The sequence below is a fragment of the Mustelus asterias genome, chromosome 13 (assembly GCF_964213995.1).
Source record: "Mustelus asterias chromosome 13, sMusAst1.hap1.1, whole genome shotgun sequence".
Taxonomy (NCBI): Eukaryota; Metazoa; Chordata; class Chondrichthyes; order Carcharhiniformes; family Triakidae; genus Mustelus; species Mustelus asterias.
In genome coordinates this window covers 71,029,577-71,053,701 of record NC_135813.1, presented here as the reverse complement: position 1 = coordinate 71,053,701, position 24,125 = coordinate 71,029,577, and the positions used below count along the sequence as shown (strand labels likewise).

Below are 24,125 nucleotides of genomic sequence, written 5' to 3'. Positions count from 1 at the left end.
CTTCAAGGTATTATGCCACTCGAACAATTTGTTCAATGATAGCAGTGACCCAGGAATTAACATAACACGTGCAAGGCAACTGGAAATAAATACGTTTAAAACCTGACCAAGTATTGAAGGATATTTTTCTCTCACAATGGTTCCATGCCTTGTGGAAGGAAACACATTTTAACACAATTAACTTACAGGAAATTTAAAAATACCAACAATCATAACCACAATTGATGGAAAGGAAGTGTCAATGACACTTTCTGATTATTTGATCAAGTTTCACATAATTAATGCAACAGAAAACATACCATTACTATTGGGCCAAGGGTGTAAACTCCTGCTCCTAATTAGTGCTTCATCTATTCTTCCACCAGACGGATTATCCACATACTGTCGACCCTGCTCCAGGGCATTGAAACACTCTGTGCAAGAATCGCTGCTATCCGCTCTCAGCTTGTCATAGTTCCAGTTTGCTGATTGAAGTGCTGATCTATCTAAGGAAATGTAGTCCAGAGAACTTAGAGAAGTGAAAGGTCCTGTACACTGGTCCTGTACAAGAAATATTAAGTTTGATGTTAGGTCCTGTAGCCTCTTCGACTCATCAAACCCTTGGGGAACTATAGAATTCCGACACAAAATCAATCGTCTTTCCGCAGCTTGACCAATTTCAGAGGTCCTTCCAAAAATATCAAATTCATCCTCAAGAAAGAGACCTGCATTATATCCAAGTCTGCGGTTTACAACGGCACTAAATCCACAGGTGCATCCAAACTGGGCTTCATTGGTTGGATCTGGGATGTATAAACCAACATCTGCCCCTTTGATATTCATATTACAAACACAGATACAGCAGCTATCAAAATTGCGATCCTTGAAGAAATTCATCACCGAATCTGACAAGATTAGCGTAACGTACAAGCTATGCGCTTGTGGAATTGACTGTATGGTTGCTGGCTCCACTGAGTTCAATGGGCGCGTTGTCGAGGGTGTTGAAGCAGGAGAGCACAGATCAGCACTATCATATTTCACTGATCCTTGCCCACTGGCAGTGCCACCGCCGCGTGGAGTTCGTGGAGTTCTCGGTGTACGAGGTGTTGGGACAGAGAAGCGAGGGGTTGCTGGAGATGGCAATACACCAGCACCACTGTTGCTGGCAGGAGCAGTCGAACTTACTGCCAACGGTGTGCTCATTTGAGGAGTGCTCATCTGAATATAATCTTCCGTCAGACTCCCAACACTAGGCACATTGCTATAAGAAAAAAAAAGCTAGTTTTACAAAAATATCTGCATTCTACAAGAGAGTAACTGGAACTGGCTATTGGCATGTGCTGTATGAGACTACAGAGTAGAAATGCATAGATATTATCAAAATATCAAAAAACATTATTCAAAATGGTGCACTTAACAATCTCACTTCTAATGTTCAAAGTATTACAAGGGGAAAAAAAGCGAGTTTTACAAAAATATCTGCATGCTACAAGGGAGTAACTGGAACTAGCTATTGGTATGTGTTGTATGAGATTACAAAGTAGAAATACATTAACATTACAAAAATATCAAAAAAAACATTGTTAAATGCACCATTTTAAATAATCATACTTCTAAAGTTCAAAGTTGTTTAGAAGTTGTACTGGTGCCCGGTAATTCTGCCCAGTGTCCAAGTTACTAAATATTGTAAATTGTCTGAAAATTCCAGCAATTATATTATTAATATATATCTTTAATTATTTTTATTCCCGCGTCATCAGTTTGAAACACGGCTGGATTTATGTACTAAAAACATAAAATAAATAAATATAAAAAGCATGAAATTTTACCACTATTATTTTGAGAGATGGGCCAAAAATACTTTGACAAGCGTATAAATAGGATTGTAAATAATTTCAATTGTCAAAAAGCAAAAGTTATATCTTGTTACAAATCATACGTCACACACTTGTTGAGATAAGAGACTGTTCTTTCAAACGTTAAGCTTCCAAAATTAGAAATTTAAGTAGCGCCTACCAGTTGCATGTTCCAGACCCCAATGATTTGAAACACTAGATTCTAAGCACCATAAACTTGAGACAAATGCTTTTAAGTACTTACACATATCCATCCCGATTTAATGAAGCTGAAGGTGGTACAGGCAGTTGTTCGATTTTAGGAGGAATAGCCCATGATGGTCTATAAATGCAGGCATCTGGTATTTTCAGTGGAGCAAGGCATTGACTGGGCACTGCTTTTAGTGGTGCAAACATTGAAGACCCAACAAAAGCCTTGGCTTTTGGGGGTTTGTGTACGTAAGAGAAATCCTGTTAAGAGCATCAAAAAAAAAATTACTTTGGAAATATACTTCAAATAATCAAAGTATTACAGCATTTCAGGATTTTTAAAAACATCTATCATAACTAACATTTTAATAGTGCTCTTTAAAATAAGAATACACAGCGTTCTGAACATAATTCTTTTTCCACTAAATTGCCGTAATATTGAACATCTGTTTTCTTCTACTAACCGTTATTTCTTCAGGCTTAGGACTGCCCAGTCGATCTTCCACCTGCATTTTGAATTCTGCAAACTGAGTTGCAGTCATGCTACCCACTGGATTCTCCACACTGTTCATCCCTGCAGGCATCTCTGAACTAACACCATCTTTGTAGTTCATTACTGGAGAAAATGCTGGATGCTGCTCTAGAGAAGGAGGGGTCGGAAACATTCTTTGCAGATCTGCAACAGCTGGAAGAAAGCAAGTATGTCAATTTTTGACAACTCCACCCTGGCCATGTTTAAAAATTACAGCATTTTATTTTGAACTACTTAAAAACAAACTCCATCCTTCTGAATATTCCAATTTCAACAGCTTACAATATTCTTTAGATCAGATAATGAAAAGTGTTCACGAACATGATAAATACTTACTTGGAGGATAAGGCCCCGTTGTCTTCACATCTTTTCCAACAGCCCTGTCTTCTGATCCTGCATTTGCTTGCTTAGACCGTGTTGGGGAAGAAGTCTGCAATAGACAGAAGTATTCTTTTAAATGAATCATGCTGTATTTATCTCTGACAATATTTTGGGCTTAGTTTGAACCCAAACATAAGAATTATGGAGCAAAAAAGTCAAATGTGCAATAATTGGGGAAAAAATGAATACATTTTAGCAATACTTTTCCACAAGTGTGTTCTCTGTACAAGTGCACATATTGCAAAAGTTTAATACTACAATCTAAGTCATCTTATTTTTAGCTGAGGAAAAAAATTTAAAGCACAAATTTTAACATTTTTCTTTTCCTTTTGCTATCAAAATTGAAATTTCAAGCTCTGTAGAAATGGAATTCACATTGAACAATAATTAGAAAATTGCTTAAACTTGTAGCTGATATTCACTGCAGAACTTCAGTCTCTAAGTATGATGTCTTTTCACAAGGTCGCAGGTCCTGTACTAATTTGCTGATTATTCTGAAGATATGTTTGAGAATTTGTTTATTGCAGCAGCATCAGGCAACATGCAGAGAGCTGGAGAAAGTTAGATCTGAAAACGCATCAAATAGCAATGCTAGAAATCTAATGGGGAAATTGAAGCATCTGAGGCTAGCATTCTCATGTACAATAACAACTGCACCATGGAACTCCCCTCTTTCTTCATGAGTTGCAAAAGTGAAAAAACACTTGATTGTTGCAACTAGTAATTGGGATTAAAGATTTTGTAGGAGTGTTACAGGTCAGCATTTATCACCTGTACGAAAATGTTACAAGATTCAGGTTTTAAATAACGGTACTCTCTCATTTACTTCTAAGTTTTCCAGGAATCTTCAAATGTGGATTTGACCTTTGCGGTATCCTTCAGTTAGAATATCAGCAGAGGTGGGTTTTGCCACCACATTTTTAATTTTCTTCTCTATAACGCAGCTCAGCAAATCAGTGGTATGAAGCGAGGGAACGCTTCAGTGCAAAATAAATCCTGTGCATCAATGAACAAGAATCTTAGCTGCTTGCAGGCAGTTGTGAAGGGTTGCAGGTGTTTAAATAGGGACTCCATTTTCATTGAATATTTGCCCATTTCCTGTTGTCAATAGCTATTTCAGAGAAACGACCTCAGGCTTTCCACGATCGAGCATCAGCACCGGCTGCTGGAACAACTTTCTGAAAGCTACAAGCAGCACATGCAGTACAAATCCAAGTAAAATAAATGGTAAAATGCTTATTTTTACAAGGTGATGGCGTCAATAAAAAGCTAAAAATTGAAATATCTAAATAGCCTGTCGGGGAAAATTGAGAACTTTGCAGAGTAGAAAATCAAAAGAAGTTAAAAATGTAAGGCCATAGTCATAAAAATTGGCAAGTTTCAGCTCAGCCAACATATTGGAGAAAACCTTTGTTTGGATATTTGAAACCTCATTAAAACAGTCCAGTGTAACATTTTACGAGATCAGGTTTAATTGCCTATTCAAAATTTTGATCAAAACTACTCGGTCAAAATGGGAATACACAAATAAATAAACAAAATGTAATGTCCATGTTAGTAATGGAATACTGGAATGAAAATAGTCCAACATATTAGTTAGCTATTTACTTGCATTAAATTGAGGGACATAAGCTAAAGTGCCAATTTTAATTATTTAATTCTGTTACATTGACAGAATCAAACTAAATAACAATGAGCAAATCACTTTAGGCAAATGACCAGCCTTAAAATTTCAAAAGAAAACTATGAAACTTTTTTGGGAGACTAAGTAAAAACAATGTTTACGGCAGATTTCTACAATGCTGTATTAACTTTTAGATTCATTCATATTCACAAGTAGCACCTAATTGTCAAGTACTTGGGAGCTCATCAAAGCAACAGCAAAGACAGTATTTCATATTCTTGGAACAGGTCATCATCAGAGATTAATGATGGTTACATACCACAGGCAAAGAATACTCAATATGATACTTTGTTTTAGTGTTGATTTTTGTAAATATAATTGCATTTACCCCATTTTCCTCATCATCAGAGTTGTCAAAAAGATTGTCCAGATCATTCAAAGATACCACTAGGTCAGTCTCTCGTGTGAGGCTTGCAGGAACTGTTCGCCCTGTTGGAGATTGTCGTGTTTCTAAAGAAAAGAAAATGTTCAGCATTCTAAAACTCTACTTACATTGGCAAACAAAATACTTTTTCTTTTTTTGATTGCATTAGTTACTCCTGAATGCTCTTCAATACGTCGGGATACCTGATTTTGGAGCAGTGCTAAAAATAGACATGGCATCTTTTCCGTCAGGCAACTGTGTAGCATGACTAGCTGGAGCTTCCCTAGTACCAAATCCATCTTCAAGCTGAAAGAGAAAACAACATACCCTGAAATATCTGAAGATTTGTTAACAACATATTTACATTAGATAAACTGCTGCAAATTCTGATTCTCAGGCCAGAAACCCCAGGATAAATTTCTCCTTCACATTAAACATGCCAGGTCAACTGTTTTTTTTTTGGAAATGATATTAATAACAAGTTCAGAAAAAAATCTAGTTATATGCATTATTCTATTCTATCCATTTATATTTACCCTCCTGATCCTTAGTCCAGATATATTTTAATAAAATAAAATGGGATGCAACAAACAACAAATTGGTTTAGGTCATCTACGTTCCACATCAAATCTTATTTAAAGCTCATCAATTTTATTGCTGTATGGCCATTGTCCAAGTTTAATAACTGGTTGGTAAACAAAACGTGCTGCTCTTAGCCCAGCTTCAAAATTAAACGGTTTGAAGAAGTAGATTCCCAAGTGGTACAAAAAGAGTTTCAACAATCACCTTACAACAACACAACTGGCGGGAGAGAAAGAGGTGGGTGGGCGTGAGAGGAGGAGAGGTGGGGTGGGCGTGAGAGAAGGAGAGGTGGGGTGGGCGTGAGACAAGGAGGTGGGGTGGGCGAGAGAGAAAGAGAAGTGGGGTGGGCGAGAGAGAAAGAGAGGTGGGGTGGGTGAGAGAGAAAGAAAGAGGTGAGGGTGTGTGGTTCTGGGAGAGGTGCACGTGTGTGAGAGAGGAACAGAAAGGTGAGCGCGGATGTGAGAGGAAAGAAAGGTGAGTGTACATGTCCGAGGAAGGGGGAGAGCGAGCAAGCAAGCACGAGTGAAGGTGTGATATGAGAATCCAGCTCTCCAGCAGTACTCCTAATATTAAACAAATTTGTGAGCTAAAGAATCCATCACATCTCCCATTAAAATGAGAAAAAATGTTACTGAATGAGAACTTTAATTATCATAAATGTGTACCTATAAGAAACTGAAAAGACTGTTATTAATATGTTTCTGTATATTTGTACCTATTGTGCAAAAACAACCAATTTTTTGTGGTTTCACTCTTCAACATAATAAAAATGATCATCAGGGGTTCTATCAGTACTCGAGTGGTCAAAAGGGAAAAAGTTTAGGAAACCCTGGTATAGAGTCTTGTTGAGATAACACCTGGGATATCTTATGCAGTTTTGGTCTCCATACTGGAGGATGTACTTGTCAAAGAGGAAGTGCAATGGAGGTTCACCAGACTAATTCCTGGGATGGCAGGATTGTCTTGAGGAGAGATTGAGGACACTGGGTCTGCGGGGTATGACAAGACAGGTCTGATGCTTTCCCGGCTAGTAAGTGTAGATCAGAGGAGACAGTTTCAGAATATTGGGCAGGTCATTTAAGACTGAGATGAGGAAGAATATCTTCACTCAGAGATGTTGAGTCTTTGAAAATTTCTACACCAGAGGGCTGTGGAAGCTCAAATCATTGAGCAGCCAGCATAATTAAGGACCCGATGCACCACGAACATTCTCTCTTCCACCTTCTTCCGTCGGGAAAATGATACAAAAGTCTGAGGTCACCTATCAGCTGACTCAAGAACAGTTTCTTCCCTGCTGCCATCAGACCTTTGAATGGACTTACCTTACACTAAGCTGATCTTTCTCTACACCTGAGCTATGACTGTAACACTACATTCTGCACTCTCTCATTTCCTTCTCTATGAATGGTATGCTTTGTTTGTACAGCACGCAAGAAACAATACTTTTCACTATGTTAATACATGTGACAATAATAAATCAAATCAATTTTAAGATAGAAATCGATAGATTTCTAGGTAGCAACATCAAGGGATATGCGGATTGTGTTAAGGCTGATGATCAACCATGACCTAACTAAATGATGGAGCAGACTTGTTGGGCTGAATGGTCTACTCCTGTTCCAATGTGAACATATCTAATTTGATGACTCATTTTGAAGGAACATATATTTAACATTTCATTTCGCAATCTAAACGTTAAGATAAATAGGAAAGCACCCAAGTTTGAGGGGTTGGTAAATAAAAAGTAATTCAAAGGATAATCTGTGTTTATTTAACAAGGTTGGAGTTATAATTAGAAAAACACTAAACAATGGGTGAGCTCTTGGTACAGACAAGATGTCTACAGTTGCCTTCACAGGGAGTCTGAATTGTTCACGTGGGTCCCAGATCAAAGGAAGGGTTGAAAGCAACAGGTGAACAATGGAAGATCTTAAAGAAAAATAGTTTTCCTGATCATCGGACAGTTGAAATCTGTGTCTGGGACATCGGGGACATCCCAGATGTGCCACAATTCCATGGGGAGAGATTATAGGATTCACCCATTTTTGTTTTATCTGTGTTTTCTCATAGAAAAGGTCAGCTTGGGAGTAAGGAGGTTTTTACATCTGAAGCTGTAACAACTAGAAAACAGGCACAAAAAGAAAAGCTGATGCCAGGAGCTGGGGACCGCCAAGCAAAACTGAAACCCATGACTGAGCTGACGTGCTTAAAGATAATTGGAAGTTTGCTTGGCTGAATGCAAGTGGAAGGATCCCAATAGATTTCCTTGCTCAGAGAATAGCAGGAATACTGAGGAGAATCAAAATGAATTCCTATGAGCTGTGGCACACCTTGGTTCAGGTCCCAAGAGACGTGAAGGAATGTCAAGATCCTGTACCGCTTAAGGCAACTTTTGGGTGGAATAAAAACAGAACTAGTCTGTTGAGATTTTCGGGGTGAAAATCTAGATGTTCACGAAATCATATATAGCTTTCAATTAGCATTTGCTTTTTAAAATTCTTGTACAGTAAAAGTTGAATGGGACGCTTCTTTCAAATCATAACTGGGAGCTCAAAATTCTTTTTAAAAGTTAACGGTTTTCCTTGAGCTCATAAAACAAGTTTAATATAAGCCTTAGCCCTCTTGCAACCTATCTGCAACCTTATCAAATGCCTTCTGAAAATCTACAAAAGTCTCTGATTTGCGAAATAAATTTAATCTTTTCAAAGAATTTTAGTAATTGATGAGGTTTAATCTATTGATTCTAAATCCATGTTTATAATACCCTGAAGATGCAATGCTCTTTAGATAAACAAAGAAAACTGCTCAAGTATTTTCTTTAAAGGAGATGTCAGGTTAACTGATCTATGATTCACATGTTTATATGTAGTATATTGTGATCAATATACAAGCCAATTTCATTGAAATATTGGGAAGCTTAATAGAAAACTTTAAATAGGGAGGTGATTGCAATAATTACGATTGGGGCAGGGGGAGGGGGGGGCGGTGCTGCTGCAGAAAAGATGCTTTCTCCATTCACATGCATATTTGTAATTTGAGTGCAATCATGCCAATGATTTTTCTTGATACAACACTCCAGTTGCTGCGGCCTATTTAAATTCCACAATAAACTTTTATATCAATCAATATTTGACCATAGTGAGGAACAAATTTTAGTTTGTTGTCTCAATAATAGGCTGGTAAAGACATAAAGCTTACGCTTCAAGCATTTAGATTTCTTTATTACTGTCTTTTTCCACCAGCATAAATTCCTGGTTAACGATGGAAAAAATATAGGAAAGTCAGAGACGACGAATAGCTCATACTTGTAGAATCGTTACCAGGGAAGGAGGTTTGGAACATGGAAAAGATTATGGTGTTATATTAGTTCTGAAGAATTGAAGAAGTCAAAATAAGAACAGATGGTAATATTGTTGCTATTAATGTCCTCAGTTTGCCAAAAAAAAATCAGTGAAGTACAAAAGAAAGCAAATAAACTACTCCCATTAGATGCCAGGATATTCTGTGTAGAAATGCCTAAAATCACAACAATATGTTCCCAGATAGAACAGCAAACTAAAATACAATTTTAGATGATCTTTAGATTCAATGTAATTTCCTCAAATTGGAAGAACAGGGATGAACCAATTTTTGAGAAAAAAAAAGTTAAAATGAGGGTTAAGTGAAAATTTTCATTTTTTGATTCATATGCATAATACAGTATCATACAAAAGGCCAATTATTGCAGTGAAATAAGATTTTAAATCTTTTCAAAGTTTAGAGCTATCCCCAGTTACATTGTGGATATATTGGAGATACTGCCAGGAGTAATTTAATTTTCCATATGTTCCATCCCTTAGAAGACAAATGCGTATATTAGTACAAAAAAAAATTAAGAAAGCCCATCTGCAGAACATGTGCAGGTGTATCCGATTTTGGGGATATGTGTTGTGTGGTGATTTTAAATGTTACCTTGTTCTGTTGTGATTTCTTTGATGCATCTTTATCTGACCCAAGTTTTGACTTCTTAATAGAAGTAAAGCTGTATTCGATATCACCATCCACAAAAGTGTAAGGGTCATTAAGTTCCCCGGGGCCTTCGCCATGCTGCTGCATAAGTCTAGTTGGATCCAGATAATTAATTTCCTGGATGTGTATCTGTATCCTTTCTTCTGAAACCTTGAATCGTTTGTGGGGTTGTGCTAGAAGTCTAAAAATGAAAACAAAATTACATAAAAACCAGAAAATGCTAAAAATGAGCAAGTCAGTCAACATCAGTAAAGAACATGAAGAACTTAGCAAAGAGGCTGGAAAGGCAATTAGGAGGGTAAAGCAGAAATAAAAAAGCAAATATCAAGAACTTTCATTTGTATAGCATCTTTTACATTCTAGAACTTTCAAGGTGATTCACTGAAGCATAATAAAACAAAATATGACAAGAGTCACACAAGGAGATATTGGGTATGAGGATCAAAAGCTTGGCCAAAGAGATAGGTTTTATGGATACCTTCAAGGAGGAAAATGGGGTAGAAAGTTGGAGATGCACAAGGAGGAAATTCCAGACCTTAGCAGGCAGCTGAGGGCACAGGCACTAACGGTAGAGCAATTAAAATTGGGAATACCCAAGAAGTCAGAATTGGAGGAGCACAGGTTATCTCAGAGGGTTGTAGGGATTACAGCGGTAGGGAGAGACAAGGCCAGGGAGGGATTTCAAAACAAGGATGAGAATTTTAAAATCAAGACATCGCTTGACCAGGACGTCAGTGAGCACAGGAATGTTAGAGCAATGGTACTTGATGCAAATTGGAACATGGGCTGCAGAGCTTTGGATGACCCCAAGGTTATGGAAGGTGGAATGTGGGAGACCAGCCAGCAGTATATTGGAACAGCCAAGTGTAGAGATAAAAAAAAACGAATGAGGGTTTCACCAGAAGATAAACTGGACACAGCAAAGTTGGGCGATGTTACGCCTTAATGATGGCTCTAATGTGTTCAGAAGCACACCCAAGGATCAAATGTGACATCAAGGAACACACCTTAGATTGCTGTCAGGGACAGAAATGGAGGCAGTAAGCTAAGGAAAGGAATTTGGAGTAGAGATCAAAATCAATTACTTGGAAACAATGGCTTTATTCTTCCTAATATTTAATTGGTGAAAATTTCTGCTCATCCATTACTGGATTTTGGATAAGCAGTCTGATGATTTACTGACAGTAGTGGAGTGGCAAGAGGTGGTGAGGTGGAGCTCAGTACTGTCACTGTGCATGTGAAAACTAAGCCAGAGCTTTCAGATGATGATGCCAAGGGGCAGCACGTTGCTCAAGCATAGGCGGGAACCGAGGGAAGAATACCAGAGCTAATGGTGCAGGAGTGGGAAGAGAAGCATTTGCAGATGATACTCTGACTCAAATTAGACAGAGGAGACTGAATCAGGTGAAAGGCTGCAGACAGGTTGAGTAGATTGAGGGAAAATTGACCTTAGTCACAGTCACATAGGACATCATTTGTTATTTGGATAAAGAAATGTTTTACTATTGTGGTGGGCTGAAACTTAATTGGGAAGAATTCCAGGAAAGGTAGGCATGGATAGCGGGGTGACAACATATTCAAAGAGACAGGACATTCATTTGCAATGACAATGGGGTCAAAGGTTGGTCTTTTGGGTGCCAGGATGAGAAATTGAGTGGTTAGCATTTTAGTGGGAATGAGGTCGAGGGAGCAAAAGGCTATCTTCATGGATAAGACGAGCTCAGAGAGGGCACGAGGGAAAACATGAGAGAAAACTAGAGAATGCAAGTTCAGGGTTCTGGATGTGGGCATCCTTAAAGAACATTTGATGGGTGAGGTGAAGGGAGGAAAGCAACAAGAGTAGCTAACTGGATAGTCTTGATCACCACAACAAAAATGTCCTCAAATTCCTTGCACTTATGGTTGGGTTTGGGGGAAAGGGGTTGGGGGGTTAAAAAGATGGTTATGCAGTAGAGGAAAGATGTATCAATATCAAAATAGATAAGCATCTTATAGAAATGTAAGTAAAAGGAGAATTTAAAAAATAGACTGGGCTGGAAAAGGAGAAGCAAGATTAACCAGATAAACTGAAATGGTAGGAATGCTGAATTCAGTCTTCAACGAAAAGAAAATGACAATAGTAGAACTCAGGTGGAATATTACAACAGTTAAGATCAAGATTAGCCAAACTTTAGGAGAATACAGATGGATTGCAAAGATTCAAAGAGTCTAAAAACTAAATAAAGGATGAAAAAGGCATGTATATCAATGTAAAAATTCAACAGAAAAAGGGAACATTTAATTTTGAAAATGTACAGCGTCAATTCATTCATAGTCAACTTAATTATCTTTTGTATCACTTATATTCTTTGTTCTACCCAAATTACAGACCAATTAATTGCAGATGGAAAGGTTATCTTGGAATGCTTTGGATTGGGAAGAGCTGGAGGGCAAGTCCAAAGGTTGTGTTATGGGACAATTAAAGCTAGAGGCTAAACTAATAATCCAGAGGATGAGAGTTGAAATCACATCATGGCTGTTTGAGAATGAGTTCATTCTTGAAAAGACTTGGTTTCAGTAAAGTGACCATGAAGCTTCAGACTGTCACAAAAAGCCAACATGTTTACCACTGTCCTTTCGAGAAGGAAACCTGTCACTCTTAGCTGGTCAATACTTGATTCCAGACCCACACTAATGTGGCTGGTGCCCCCAAACTGATCTTGCAAGCCGCTCAATTGTACAAAACTGCTACCACCTTTCCAGAGCAACTAGGGATGGACAATAAATGCTGGGCCATGCCAGTGATGCCTACTGCCCAAGAATGAATATGTTGAAGTCAATAATGAGTAAAAAATACTGAGGTTGAAGTGATGATAGCCTCAAAGTGACACTGGCACTGCATTCTAGCTCTAATGTGATGTTGAATGCCTGATACTCCAGAGTTCCTGACCTCAACTGTAATGCTGTGGATAGGCAAGAAATAGGCAGCTTCCCTTCACCCTGGATTATCATCTCTAACTATTCAGTAACTGACCAAAAAGAAATATTAGAAGTAGGTTAGATGCAGTGAAAATACTTTAGAAAATTTAAGACACTACTGAAGTGCAGGAACAATGGCAAGGCTAATTCTACACGAGTTCAGATATACTTTCAGCAAGATTCACAAGTCACTCAAACTATATCCTTTGTTCTTTCTCCTGTCAAGAGCCTTTGGCCTAACTTGTTTTCTCAACAGCCCCAGCTGAGATCAGTTAACTCAGCACAAACAGAAGTGCAATCGTAGGATCTTGATTTATACTGCATCAGTATTTACTATCTTTTCAAGCTGAGTTACTGTGAAGTTCCTGACCCAGTCCTTTTAAACCAAACCGGAAGTCTCAGGAGATTTCAATTTCAATGATGAGTTACAATTGAAAAGCCTAAGACAACGATAAACATCACCCACACATTGACTGGTTCCTTCCCATTTTGTTTTCATGGGTCACTTCCCCAAAGATAAAAATGACATGCCAAATAATGTAGCATTTTGCAAAATCGTTCATAGCAACCTTATCCCTTTGCTACTCTATTACATGGATGAATATATAATCCCATTTCTTCCAAAATTCACTTGCACTTAATTTTCAAGCAGTCACTCTCCTTTTCTATTTTTGCCTCCATTTGTTTCTAAGTTTCTACTTTATTTTCAATCTTTCTTTTTTCTGCTTCACGTTTTCGACACAAGGGCAACCATTTCAATCTCCTCATTAATTTTCCCTGTTACTATCCCATAAGAGGTCAATTCAGCTTCTCTACTGAATTTCTCTCATTCTCTGGATTCTTAGAATTCCTCTGAAATTCATGGTATTTTCCCAGCAACACAACATTTGAAAAACAAAGGAAAACCGTAACAGATTTTGTCTCCTCAAATTCACTTGAGAAAAGTTCAATACTAAAAATCCTGATTAAAAGGCAGCCTAAAAGCTCTATCCCAAGTTACCTGACAATCAAATTTGCATCTTAGGAAAAGTTTGCTGAAACAGATTTTGATTAGAATGCAAGTGTTTACTTGTTGATAATTGGTAGATTTGAACTTTTCAGGTGTTGTGCATAACAGAGTTTTGTATTTGCCATGATAAAAAGGTCTGCTATGCAATATGATTAAAGCTAGGTTTGGGGGCAAAAAAAAAAGCATAGACACTGTTGGTACAATATCAAAACTGCTAAATTAACAAGGACAGAGTCTGGAAAACTTTAGTTTTGTACCGTGTTTGGAATTAATTACAAAGTCTTTCCTTTCAACTGTCAATTTGGATTCAATAAGACAGTTGAGAAATTGGATGCATCAACTGGCAAGAATGCAAATTAATGTGCAACACAAAATATTGATTTACAACATGTAACGGTGTGGGGGTTAGGTGGACTGGCCTTGCTAAATTGCCCCTTAGTATCAGGGGGACTGGCTAGGGTAAATGCATGGGGATAGGGCCTGGGTGGGATTTTGGTTGGTGCAGACTCGATGGGCCGAATGGCCTCCTTCTGCACTGAAGGATTCTACGAACAGTCCGAATGCCTATTGTCATTTTATCTAAATTATTCATTGTTTCATTCACCGATCATTGGGCATTAATTTTTGTTCAGATTTAGCTAAAGTAAAACACATGTTTTAAGACTGCAACATATTTTGTTAAAATTTCATGAGTTTTAAATCTATAAATTCGTACATAACTATGGATTATTTCCATTTTAAAAATTCAAATCAGGTTTCGAAGAATCACCATAAAATCTCAGATGCAATGAAGATACAAGTCAACCAAACAGTTAAATACAAATGGTCTTCCACAAATATTACCGTCTTAGTGCTGAACCATCTAGATTATCAATTTTGTTGTCACATCTGTCACAGTGCAGTTCTGGTGGCCTGAATTCTCCTTCTACGTGGGTTGGAGTCTTGTAACACTGCCATGAGATTTTGTCCGATGACTCCAAATTTTGTGCAGTGATACCATTGTATAGAGTCGTCTCGCTCACCTCCGGCACTGGTGGTAGTCTTTGTGATAAAAGCCCAGTCTTATCATCAAGGCTGGGGATTGCCTGAAGTTCTAGACCATTACTGTACAGCAATGGATTAATGGGCACAGGAGCTCCTTCCAAACCTTCTGCCTCTGGACCTCTTGGTTGGGGGCTGAGAGTTGGTGGAAGAGGAGAGATGGGAGAATGTGGAGAATCCATAGGATTCAAATTTAGTGGCTTGCTCTGGTTTCCTGGAGGTCCAGATGCTGGCTTGCCATACTTCCTGCTGCTGTGCATTTCTAAGGAATCAATACCAACCAATCCAAGCTTCTGTCCTGTGGGATCCTGTTCCATGCAAAGCTCATCGGTTAATGAGGGTCGATGATGAAATGGAGTCATCGGTCGTTTCTGCTGCTTATCTCCCTTTTCCTGCTTCTCATTTGTTTTGTGCTTAGAAGAGGCAGATGATGGCAAGGAAGAAGCGGAAGGGAGCCCAGCATTAAAACCAGGCTGGGAGATGGATGGAGGGCGGTTTGTGCCTGTTGCACTTCGTTGTTTTAGAAGCTTTTGCCTGAAAAACAACATTCAGAGGCTGTATTCAACAATAATGGAATTCTCAATGCATATAGTTTCAAAAGTGACCCCAAGCGGCACCATGTCAGAATCAAGACGACAACAGTGATGGTAAACTTTGTATGACGTTAAACACCTTTTCCCAGTATTAAGGAAAGTGCTCACATTTACAGCATACAGCCTAACCAAATTATTCAAACTGAAGATAGAAAATGCTAGAAAAACTCAGCGTGTCTGTTAGCATCTGCGCAGAGAGAAACAGTTAACATTTGAGTCCACTTGGCTCTTCTTCCAGTAATAAGAATTGAAAAGTTAATTCTTTCTCTCTCTACATATTCTGTCAAACGTGCAAGTTTTCCCACCATTTTGTTTTATTTTCAGATTTCCAGCACCCACAGTATTATGCTTCTAATTATTCAAACTCTAGTAACACCAAAACAAACTGAATAAAATCTGCTTTTTTGTGTTAATCCTATATCGATTTCAGCAGTGCAAAGTGGCTAAAGATGAAAATTGATTAGAATCAACAGCATGAACAACTGCAAAACACAAATGTTTTAATGAACATGCAAAATTTGACACGGTGTCGCATAAGAGGCTGGTGCATAAAATAAAAGCCTACGGAAATTGGAGGAAGCGTGTTAGCATGGATTGAAAACCAGCAATAGCAAACAGAGTTGGAATAAATGGGTCCCTTTCAGAGTGGATGTAACTAGTGGAATACCGCAGGGATCAGTTCTTGGCCCACAATCGTTCACTATTTACACTAATGACCTGGAGAAAGGAACAGAAAACAAGATTTCGAAATTTGCCAATAGTAAGAAAATAGATGGAAGGGCATGTTGCGATAAGGATATTGAGATTCTGCAACGTGATTTGATAGGTTGGGTGACTGGGTGAAAACCTGGCAAATGGAGTTTAATGTGGGGAGGTGTGAGGTCATGCACTTTGATAGGAGGAATCAAATGGTAGATTACCTAAATGGAGAAAGACTGCATATGTGTGAAGTACAGAGGGATCGAGGCATTCAAGTGCATGAATCACAAAAAGTTAGCAGGTGGGCCCAACAAGTAGTTAAGGCGGCAAAAGACATTTTGGCCTTTATTGTAAAAGGATTGGAGTTTAAAACTAGGGAGGTTTTGTTGCAATTGTACAGGGTGTTGGTGAGGCCTTACCTGGAATACTGTATACAGCTTTTGTTCCCTTAGCTAAAAAAAGGATATAACAACATTGGAGGCAGTCCAAAGGAGATTCACCAGGCTAATTCCTGGCATGAGAGGGTTGTCCTATCCAGAGAGACTAAATAGTCTGGATCTGTATTCCTTGGAGTTTAGAAGAGTGAGGGGTGACCTTATTCAAACATACAAGATCGTGAGGGACTTGACAGGGTAGATGGCAAGATGTTTTCACTAACGGGAGTGTCCCGAACAAGGGGACATAGTGACAAGATAAAGGGCTGGTGAACAGATATTTCTTCTTGCAGAGGGTGATTTTTTTAAAATTCATTTGTGGACATGGGCGTCACTGGCTGGCCAGCATTTATTGCTTATCCCTAGTTGCCCTTGAGAATGTGGTGATGAGCCGCCATCTTGAATTGCTGCAGTCCATGTGCTGTGGGTTGACCCACAATGCCATTAGGGAGGGAATTCCAGGATTTTGACCCAGCAACCGCAAAGGAACGGCGACATATTTCCAAGTCAGGACGGTGATTGGTTTGGAGGGGAACTTTCTGGTGGTGGTGTACCCATGCATTTGTTGCCCTTGTCCTTCTAGATGGAAGTGGTTATGGGTTTGGAAGGTGCCATCAAAGGATCTTTGGTAAATTGCTGCAGTGCATCGTGTAGATAGTACACTCTGCTGCTACTGAGCATCTGTGGTGGAGGGAGCAGGTGTTGTAGATGTGGTGCCAATCTGGGATTCCCTACCCCAAAGGGTGGTGGAGGCTGGATCATTAGAAGTATTTAAAGTTGAGGTGGATAAATATTTGAAAGATCAAGGAATAGAGGGCTATGAGGAAATGGCACAGACAAGGAATTGAGGAAGTCATAGACCAGCTAAGTATTGAATGGCAGGGTAGGCTTGATGGGCATGCTGGCCTAGTCCTGCTTATTTCTTGTGAAATATTCGTGCTTTCTTTCAGACATTACTTAACACTCAATATGTGACCAAGTTCAGTCTCCACTGTTATATCAGCAGTATCGCAGCTAGTAGAACTCTCGTCTCTGTGGCAGAAGACCACTGGAGTTGAATACCACTCCAGCACAAAACAATGCTGAGACTCCAGCACGGCACTGAGAGAGTGAAGCACTATTGGAAGTGCCATCTTTTAGAACATTAAACTGAGGTGCTGTCTACCTTCTGTGGTGGTCATTAAAGATTCCATGGCACTATTTTAAAAACGAGCAGGGGAGTTATTCCTGGTGCCCAAGCCAATATTTAGCTTTTATCTAGTTTATTTAATCATTATCATGTTGCTGTTTGTGGGAACTTGCTGTGCATAAACTGATTGCCTTAGTTTCTTATATTACAACAGAGCATTTTAAAAGTACTCAACTGGCTACATGGCACTTTGGGATATCCTGTAATTGTGAAATGTACTATATAAATCCAAGGCTTCTTTTCTATTTACAAAAAAATGTGATTAAGTTTGGACCCCAAGAGGCGAATTTGCCCAAGAACAAAATTCACCCTACTATGAAGTCATTAGGTAAATCTTTATGCGTTCTATTTTGTGCAAGGTGCTACTCAGGACCACATTTATTATTTGACAAGGGAAGCACCACGAGAACCTTCAAAAGTACAACAAAAGCAGAGTAGCAATTTTAGAAGTAGCTCCAAGCCACAACAGGTCAGAAAGGGTATCAAGCAAAACTAAAGCAATATTTTGGGATAAATTTTATTTTGAAAAGTTTATAGTATGCACAAATCTTTCAGAAAGATTTGCAGAGCTTTCTTGAATACTGAATTATAGCAATTAACAGATAGAGGATGGGAACATAATAACTGGAAAAATATACATTTTTAGGACACACAAGGACACCATTCTCAGCTGCTATCAGCAATGGAAGAGATGGCAATGGCAAGGGATAATTGAGTATCAAACCGAATAGAAGGTCACCTGACCAAACTCAGAATGCAGAGGGGCAAGGTTCTTGAATGGACGGTGTCCTAAGGCACATGTAAGCAAACACTGGTTGATATTAACAATGCCTTATGATTGTTTTTTCAGAAAATGGTGACAGCAGAAATGAGGTTCCACTCTCATGTTACTGCTCTCAACTTTTACCTTTTAACCTGGTCAGTTGATGGCTTGGCCAAACGATTAACTTGATAATTAACAACAGCCAATTTGATAGTGGATGCTGCTGGTTTGATAGTGGATTCTGGGTCAATTTGATAGTGGATTCTGGGTCAAGTCTAGTTGCCTTGGGTAGACTAAAAATAAATTTCATAAAGGAATAAAAGGACTCAATCTTCACAATGTTTATCTTGATGCACAAACTTTGCAATAATTAACAGCTTAAGCACTTCAAAAGTTATCACCCAAAGGAAGAAGTGAATTCGAATCCGGAGGTTGCCCGAGATCCAAACTCAATTACCTGGGTTGGTGACTCTCCTGGTTCTCACATCACAGTGATGTGCTGCTGCTTTCTCGAGCAGATTTGGGAATGGGAGTTTTAATTTTGCAGGATATGTCAGGATTGAGGGTGGGGTGTGCAGGCTGGAGGACACAGAGAAAGAAGAGAGTGTAGGAGGGGAGTAGTAGGAAATATCTGTTGTGCAATCGACCCTCATCCATCCGCTTGGTGGTTTCTACATGGTATCTCGGCTTCTGCAAGGCAGTGGGATGGGTGGTGGTGGAAGGGAGGGGGGGGGGGGGTGGATATTGAATGTACCATTACACACACTTGTTGCAAACCAGTGCACTACCAGATGATTGAGCATGGAAAAGTCACATCATATGACCTACAAAGGCAGAGCAATGCATGGAGCTTGTATGCTAAATAAGGGATATCCTACCTTGAACAAGAACAATTCACTCTTTGGCCAGGCTCTGTAAAATCCCAGGAAGCAGCATTGCTGGCCACCTCTTCCTCAGAACTTTCACTAGTTGAATGCCTTCTTTAATACATGCATATGAAAAAAAAGTCAGTGATAGTGTTCACACCTCTTACAATATTCAACTTCACAATTCAACTCATTAACTCATGAAGGTTAAGTTTTGCTCGTTGTGGTTGAAAGTTTCCATGAAAACTGATTTTTTCTTTTGCTGTCTCATGACACATCGACAAGCAGCAGTTCTGTATCTATTCATTAATGTAACTTTTAATTTTTTTGTTTAAAGTGAACAGAACTGCCCACATAATGCATATCACAGAAGCTCAAGCGTGGATTAACCTTGATGGGTTTATGCACTTTTCCTGGGAAATGACAACTGTTCACAGGCCAAAATGTTCCAAGAATACAGATTTTAACCTTTAAAAAAACTTGCAAAATAGACAGATATCAGTTCACATTAGATTTAACAAAATGCAACATAGTCCCCTGAAAGTAAGTTGGTAAAGATAAAATGTAATGAACCAGAAAAACCATCAACTCCGTTAGTTAACCATCTATTGTGTCAAGTTAACTTAATTCAGCTCTGCTTAATATGCCAGCTTGAGGTGTCAGGAAAAGGAACCTTTTTGTGCCTTTATCCAGCACGGTAGACGGAGCACTTCAGTTTGGAAGTACATGCATGCTTCTTGCCTGCAAGTTTGGAAGGTCAGGAAACCACTGGAAAATGGGCAGCACTTTCAAAACCAAATTTCTGGGCCTTCGGGTTCAATGGAAAGAGAAAATAACCTCTGAGGAAATTGTGTTCTTCCTTTAATATGGCTTTCAGTTAGAAACAGAAAAAAGGAAATGGGAAAGCACGTGAGAGAAATAGAGGGAGCAAGGAAAGAAACAAAATCAAATCAACTGGTTACAAAAAAGGAAAAAAGGTTAAGGAACAAGCTGCCCACTTGGAATACAAAGGAAACGAGTGTAATGTTAAATACAAACAAAATTCATGTGGAAAATGAACAGGAAGATGTAGATTTAATAGAACTAAAAGTCTGGCTGCAAACAGTAGTGGAAAATAAAACACTAATATTTAAAGGAGGACAGAATAGAAAAGGATTTGCACTGTTGGTGAAGGGAACACATGTTGGAAAGGTCTGATCTAAACAAAAAATGGTCCAGAGTCAGGTAATACTACAAGTGGGAGGAAAATTAAGAGTAAACTTGTAGACAGATCAAGGAAATGGGTAGAAATGCAACTTCTGACCTCGGGAATACTAACTGCCCACTCATTCACTTAGGGTGGTAGTGAACAGAAAAGAAGGAATGGCATTCCTAAAACAGGTGTAGGACTTGAAGGCTATATGGGATAGAAGACATGCTTCAGCTATACAAAGCCCTGGTTAGACCATATCTGTGTGCAGTTCTGGGTGTCACACCTGAGGAAGGATATACTAGTCTCGAAGCAAAAACAACAAGAATGATGCTTGGACTCCAAGGGTTAAGCTACAAATAGAGCTCACACCACTAGGGTTATATTTCTTGGATGGCTGAACAGGCATGCGGTGCTGAATAGCCTACCTGTTCCTATTTTCTAATTGTGAGGTGGGAGAGATTGTAACAGCAAGTTAGTGGAAAATAAATCAATATTTACATGGATACTTAACAAGTACTTCTGATATGTGCTTATTGAAGAGGTTCAGGAGAAGGCAAGCCCTTAATTCGTTAAAAGTGAGGCAAGAGATATAAGTATAGTATTAGATAGCTGAACCGGAGGAGGACAAACTTCCAAAAACAACAGGAAACAATCAAGAGGCCTTCCTCTGCGCAAGAAACCAGTGGTTACAATCAGACACACATAAATTGACAAAAATTTCAGTTTTCATTTCTGAATTCTTATCCTTAGAATAGTCCGGAGCCATATTTAGAATGACTAGTTTTATTTGAAAAGAAATATGACGAATTTAAACATTAACTAGCACATCAAATTTGGAATTTTATCATAACCCAAATCTTCACCTAAGAAACAAAATGTATGAAGCAGGTTATTTAAAAAATTAACAAAATCAAGGACTTCATCCAAGGTCTGGCAGATGAAAACAAGTTCATTTTTAGTTAGCCAAACATCTGAAAAGCACAGAACCACACCATTAAGCTTAAAAGTTGTCAAAGCCATTGATGTAGGTACACAGGTAGTTTTGGTTGGTCTAAAAGTGCACATTTTCACTCTGTGAAAGGATAGACTCTATTTCTCCAATTCATGCAGGTTAAATAAAGGTCAGAAGCATAAAAACTTAGGCATACCAAATAGGTGTATGGTATTTAGCTAGTTCAAACTGCATAACGTATCAGTGCTAAGTACAAGCAGGTTTTCTACTGCTTACCCAGGTAGGACCACCCAACTACATAAAGCACTGTTTCCTCTGCTTCTTGTTGTGTTCAAACATCTAGAGTAGGATTTTCCACCACCATGTCATGTTTTGCGGTGGTGGCCCACCAGTGGCTAGCAACGGGATCTGCTGGTCCCACTGCTGTCAACAGGCTTTCCCTGATGTTTGCAGCCGCAAGTAGGGGGATGACCGTTAGTGGAACTAAAAGGAAAATTTCAGCCCTGGTCTTAATTTGAAGATTATCTTTAAAAGCGACTGTAGGAAACTTGGACTCGGGGATTTGAGAGACATTCAAATGGGGTGACTGACAGATGATCATAAAATAGAGGTGATCTTGGTGTATTAGGCACACAACTCAATAACGCTGTAAATTCGACAATCTTTCAAATCACCTATTTGATTTGCATCCTGATTGTACAAGTATCTGAGTGCAGATACATAGGAAATTCCACCTACCAGTGGAATTGAGCACAACTAACCTTCTGTCACAGCATACTTATTTAAACTTACTTCAGTTGTGTTTTGTTCAAATTGCATTCTTTCCAGACTTTCTGAACCATCTGATTGGTTATTTTCTGAGGAATTTTACCAGAATGTTTTGGGCTTGATGCATTTACAGCTCCTTCTTGTCCACTCACATGACTGATGACAGTCTGTGCAATCCCATCACCTGCATTTTGAAAATAAAAAGTATAGTGACAATATCCAAAATACAATCCTGGAAATGGACTTCAGATAGTCTTTAACAGTTATTGTATAACGGCTTAACCATAAAACATGTCACACAGCCCAACACAAGATAATAAATATTTCCCTGAATGGAAACAGATAAATCTAAAAATAAATTAGAAGTGGAAATTGTCGACCTTCTCTGATTGCTGCTAAAATATATTTTGCTTTCAACACTCAAGAGAGCAAGTTTTCAATCAAGAAGATATTTTGCTAAGCTACTTAAACCCAAGAACATGGGTTGCAGCTTATTTAATGGAAGAAGATTTTTACTTCTTCTAACACACCATCACAAATATTAGGAGTTGGAAGAACATAGTTCTAGAGATAGATTCACACAATGAAAGACTGTAGCTACTTGGGTAATCAAAGTGTGATAATTTTACATAGTCACCATTTGCCACCCCCTGAAATAAACACAGTCACTAACCATGTCACCAAAAAAAATCAACACATATTACATATTCCACAAAAGATTGTTGCAAATTTTGTTCAGCAGCAGAGGGAAGGTGAATTTTTTTGGCATTCAATGCAACAGTTGGAAAAAGTATGAGACCTTCAGCTTTTCCATAAATTATGCTTGTCAAATAAATGATACATCTCTGGCTGTTAATAAAGACTATTGCCTGCAATAATATTTACTCAATCATTGACCAAATAACAAAATATTTTTGTCCAGTTATGAAAGTAGAATGTATTTTTGTTTCTTAGTGTTATACTCTTTTGAGCTTGAGACAATTATTCACCGATAACCAACATTATTCTGTTCAATCAGAATTTCATACAGCATTATATCCTGAAATTTTTTGTCTATAATTTACTTTGTCTAGAACTTCAGGAAAAAAATTTAGGTCCGACTTTGCTGACAGAGGCAACTAACAGTGCCTGCTACTGAAATCAGTGGTGAGTATAGATCTTTGTGGTATGAATTTCACCTTCCAAAACGTTAATTTCATTCAGCCGCCAGCTATCACAAGTCACTGGCATCCAGTAATAGTGATAAAATCAGGCAGATTAAGCAGCCAATCTCATTGAAGCATTTGCAGACAGCAAACCAGGAAATTACGGGCAGATTTTGTCATTCATTTTTCATGATTTCACTGAAAGTGAAATAAAGACCTGGATGTACATATGGGTTTAAGGTAGAAGCTAAAACACCTTAAACTTCACAATATATACTGAAAAACTATCAAATTTTAATCATGAAATTGAGAAAAATTGGGTTTTCAGGGCCAGAGAGGCTGGTCAGCAATAATGATGACTTAGTACCCCATTAAAAACCCAGTTACACCTCATTCAACAAGATATAATTTTTCCAAGGATTTTACAGTGAGACTAAGAGCGGACGTTCATGCCAAATCAGTAACTTCTAATTTATTTACACTTGCGAAGATTTCCTGCAAAGGAGCAACCACTATCAACTTCTGAATTTCCATTTTTAATTAAACACATAGAAGTTGCCGTCAGTTTCAGAGTAACAATGGTGAACCTTTGACAGTTTCACCAGCATCATTAAAACTGAAAAATCTGGGCCTTCATCTACTGTCAGAAACACCATCATATAATTGGTAGAAGGAACTGTAGTATTTTGAAACTATCAAAAATTGTAACAGAGCACAGCAAAATAAAAAAGCAATGTTGGTGCAAAGACTATTTCATATCTTGATTACGGTTTGGCAAATGTACTTTAGTCTGCGTAACAACATAACACACTTTTATAAATTATCTAACCGCTAACTATGCACTTAACGTCCGTTACAAAACAATGATGTTTACGGTGGGTATGCTTGCTTAAAAAAATAGTCCACAAAGATAGGTCATTTAGAATAACCAAGCAATCCAA

The 24,125-nt window shown here is 38.4% G+C and overlaps 1 protein-coding gene across 2 annotated transcripts in view; it reads right to left on the bottom strand.

Annotated features, from left to right (window-relative positions):
* LOC144502744 (mediator of RNA polymerase II transcription subunit 13-like) overlaps nt 1-24,125 on the bottom strand; it is a 239,691-nt gene that overhangs the window by 40,025 nt on the left and 175,541 nt on the right. For both annotated transcript variants that reach the window (XM_078227003.1, XM_078227004.1), the window contains 10 exons: nt 22,064-22,223; nt 19,140-19,241; nt 14,386-15,117; nt 9,519-9,756; nt 5,189-5,291; nt 4,950-5,071; nt 2,893-2,986; nt 2,489-2,709; nt 2,080-2,285; nt 300-1,240 (listed from right to left, as the gene is read on the bottom strand). In XM_078227003.1, the coding sequence (XP_078083129.1) occupies nt 300-1,240; nt 2,080-2,285; nt 2,489-2,709; nt 2,893-2,986; nt 4,950-5,071; nt 5,189-5,291; nt 9,519-9,756; nt 14,386-15,117; nt 19,140-19,241; nt 22,064-22,223 (2,919 nt within the window). The remainder of the gene's footprint in view (nt 1-299; nt 1,241-2,079; nt 2,286-2,488; nt 2,710-2,892; nt 2,987-4,949; nt 5,072-5,188; nt 5,292-9,518; nt 9,757-14,385; nt 15,118-19,139; nt 19,242-22,063; nt 22,224-24,125) is intronic.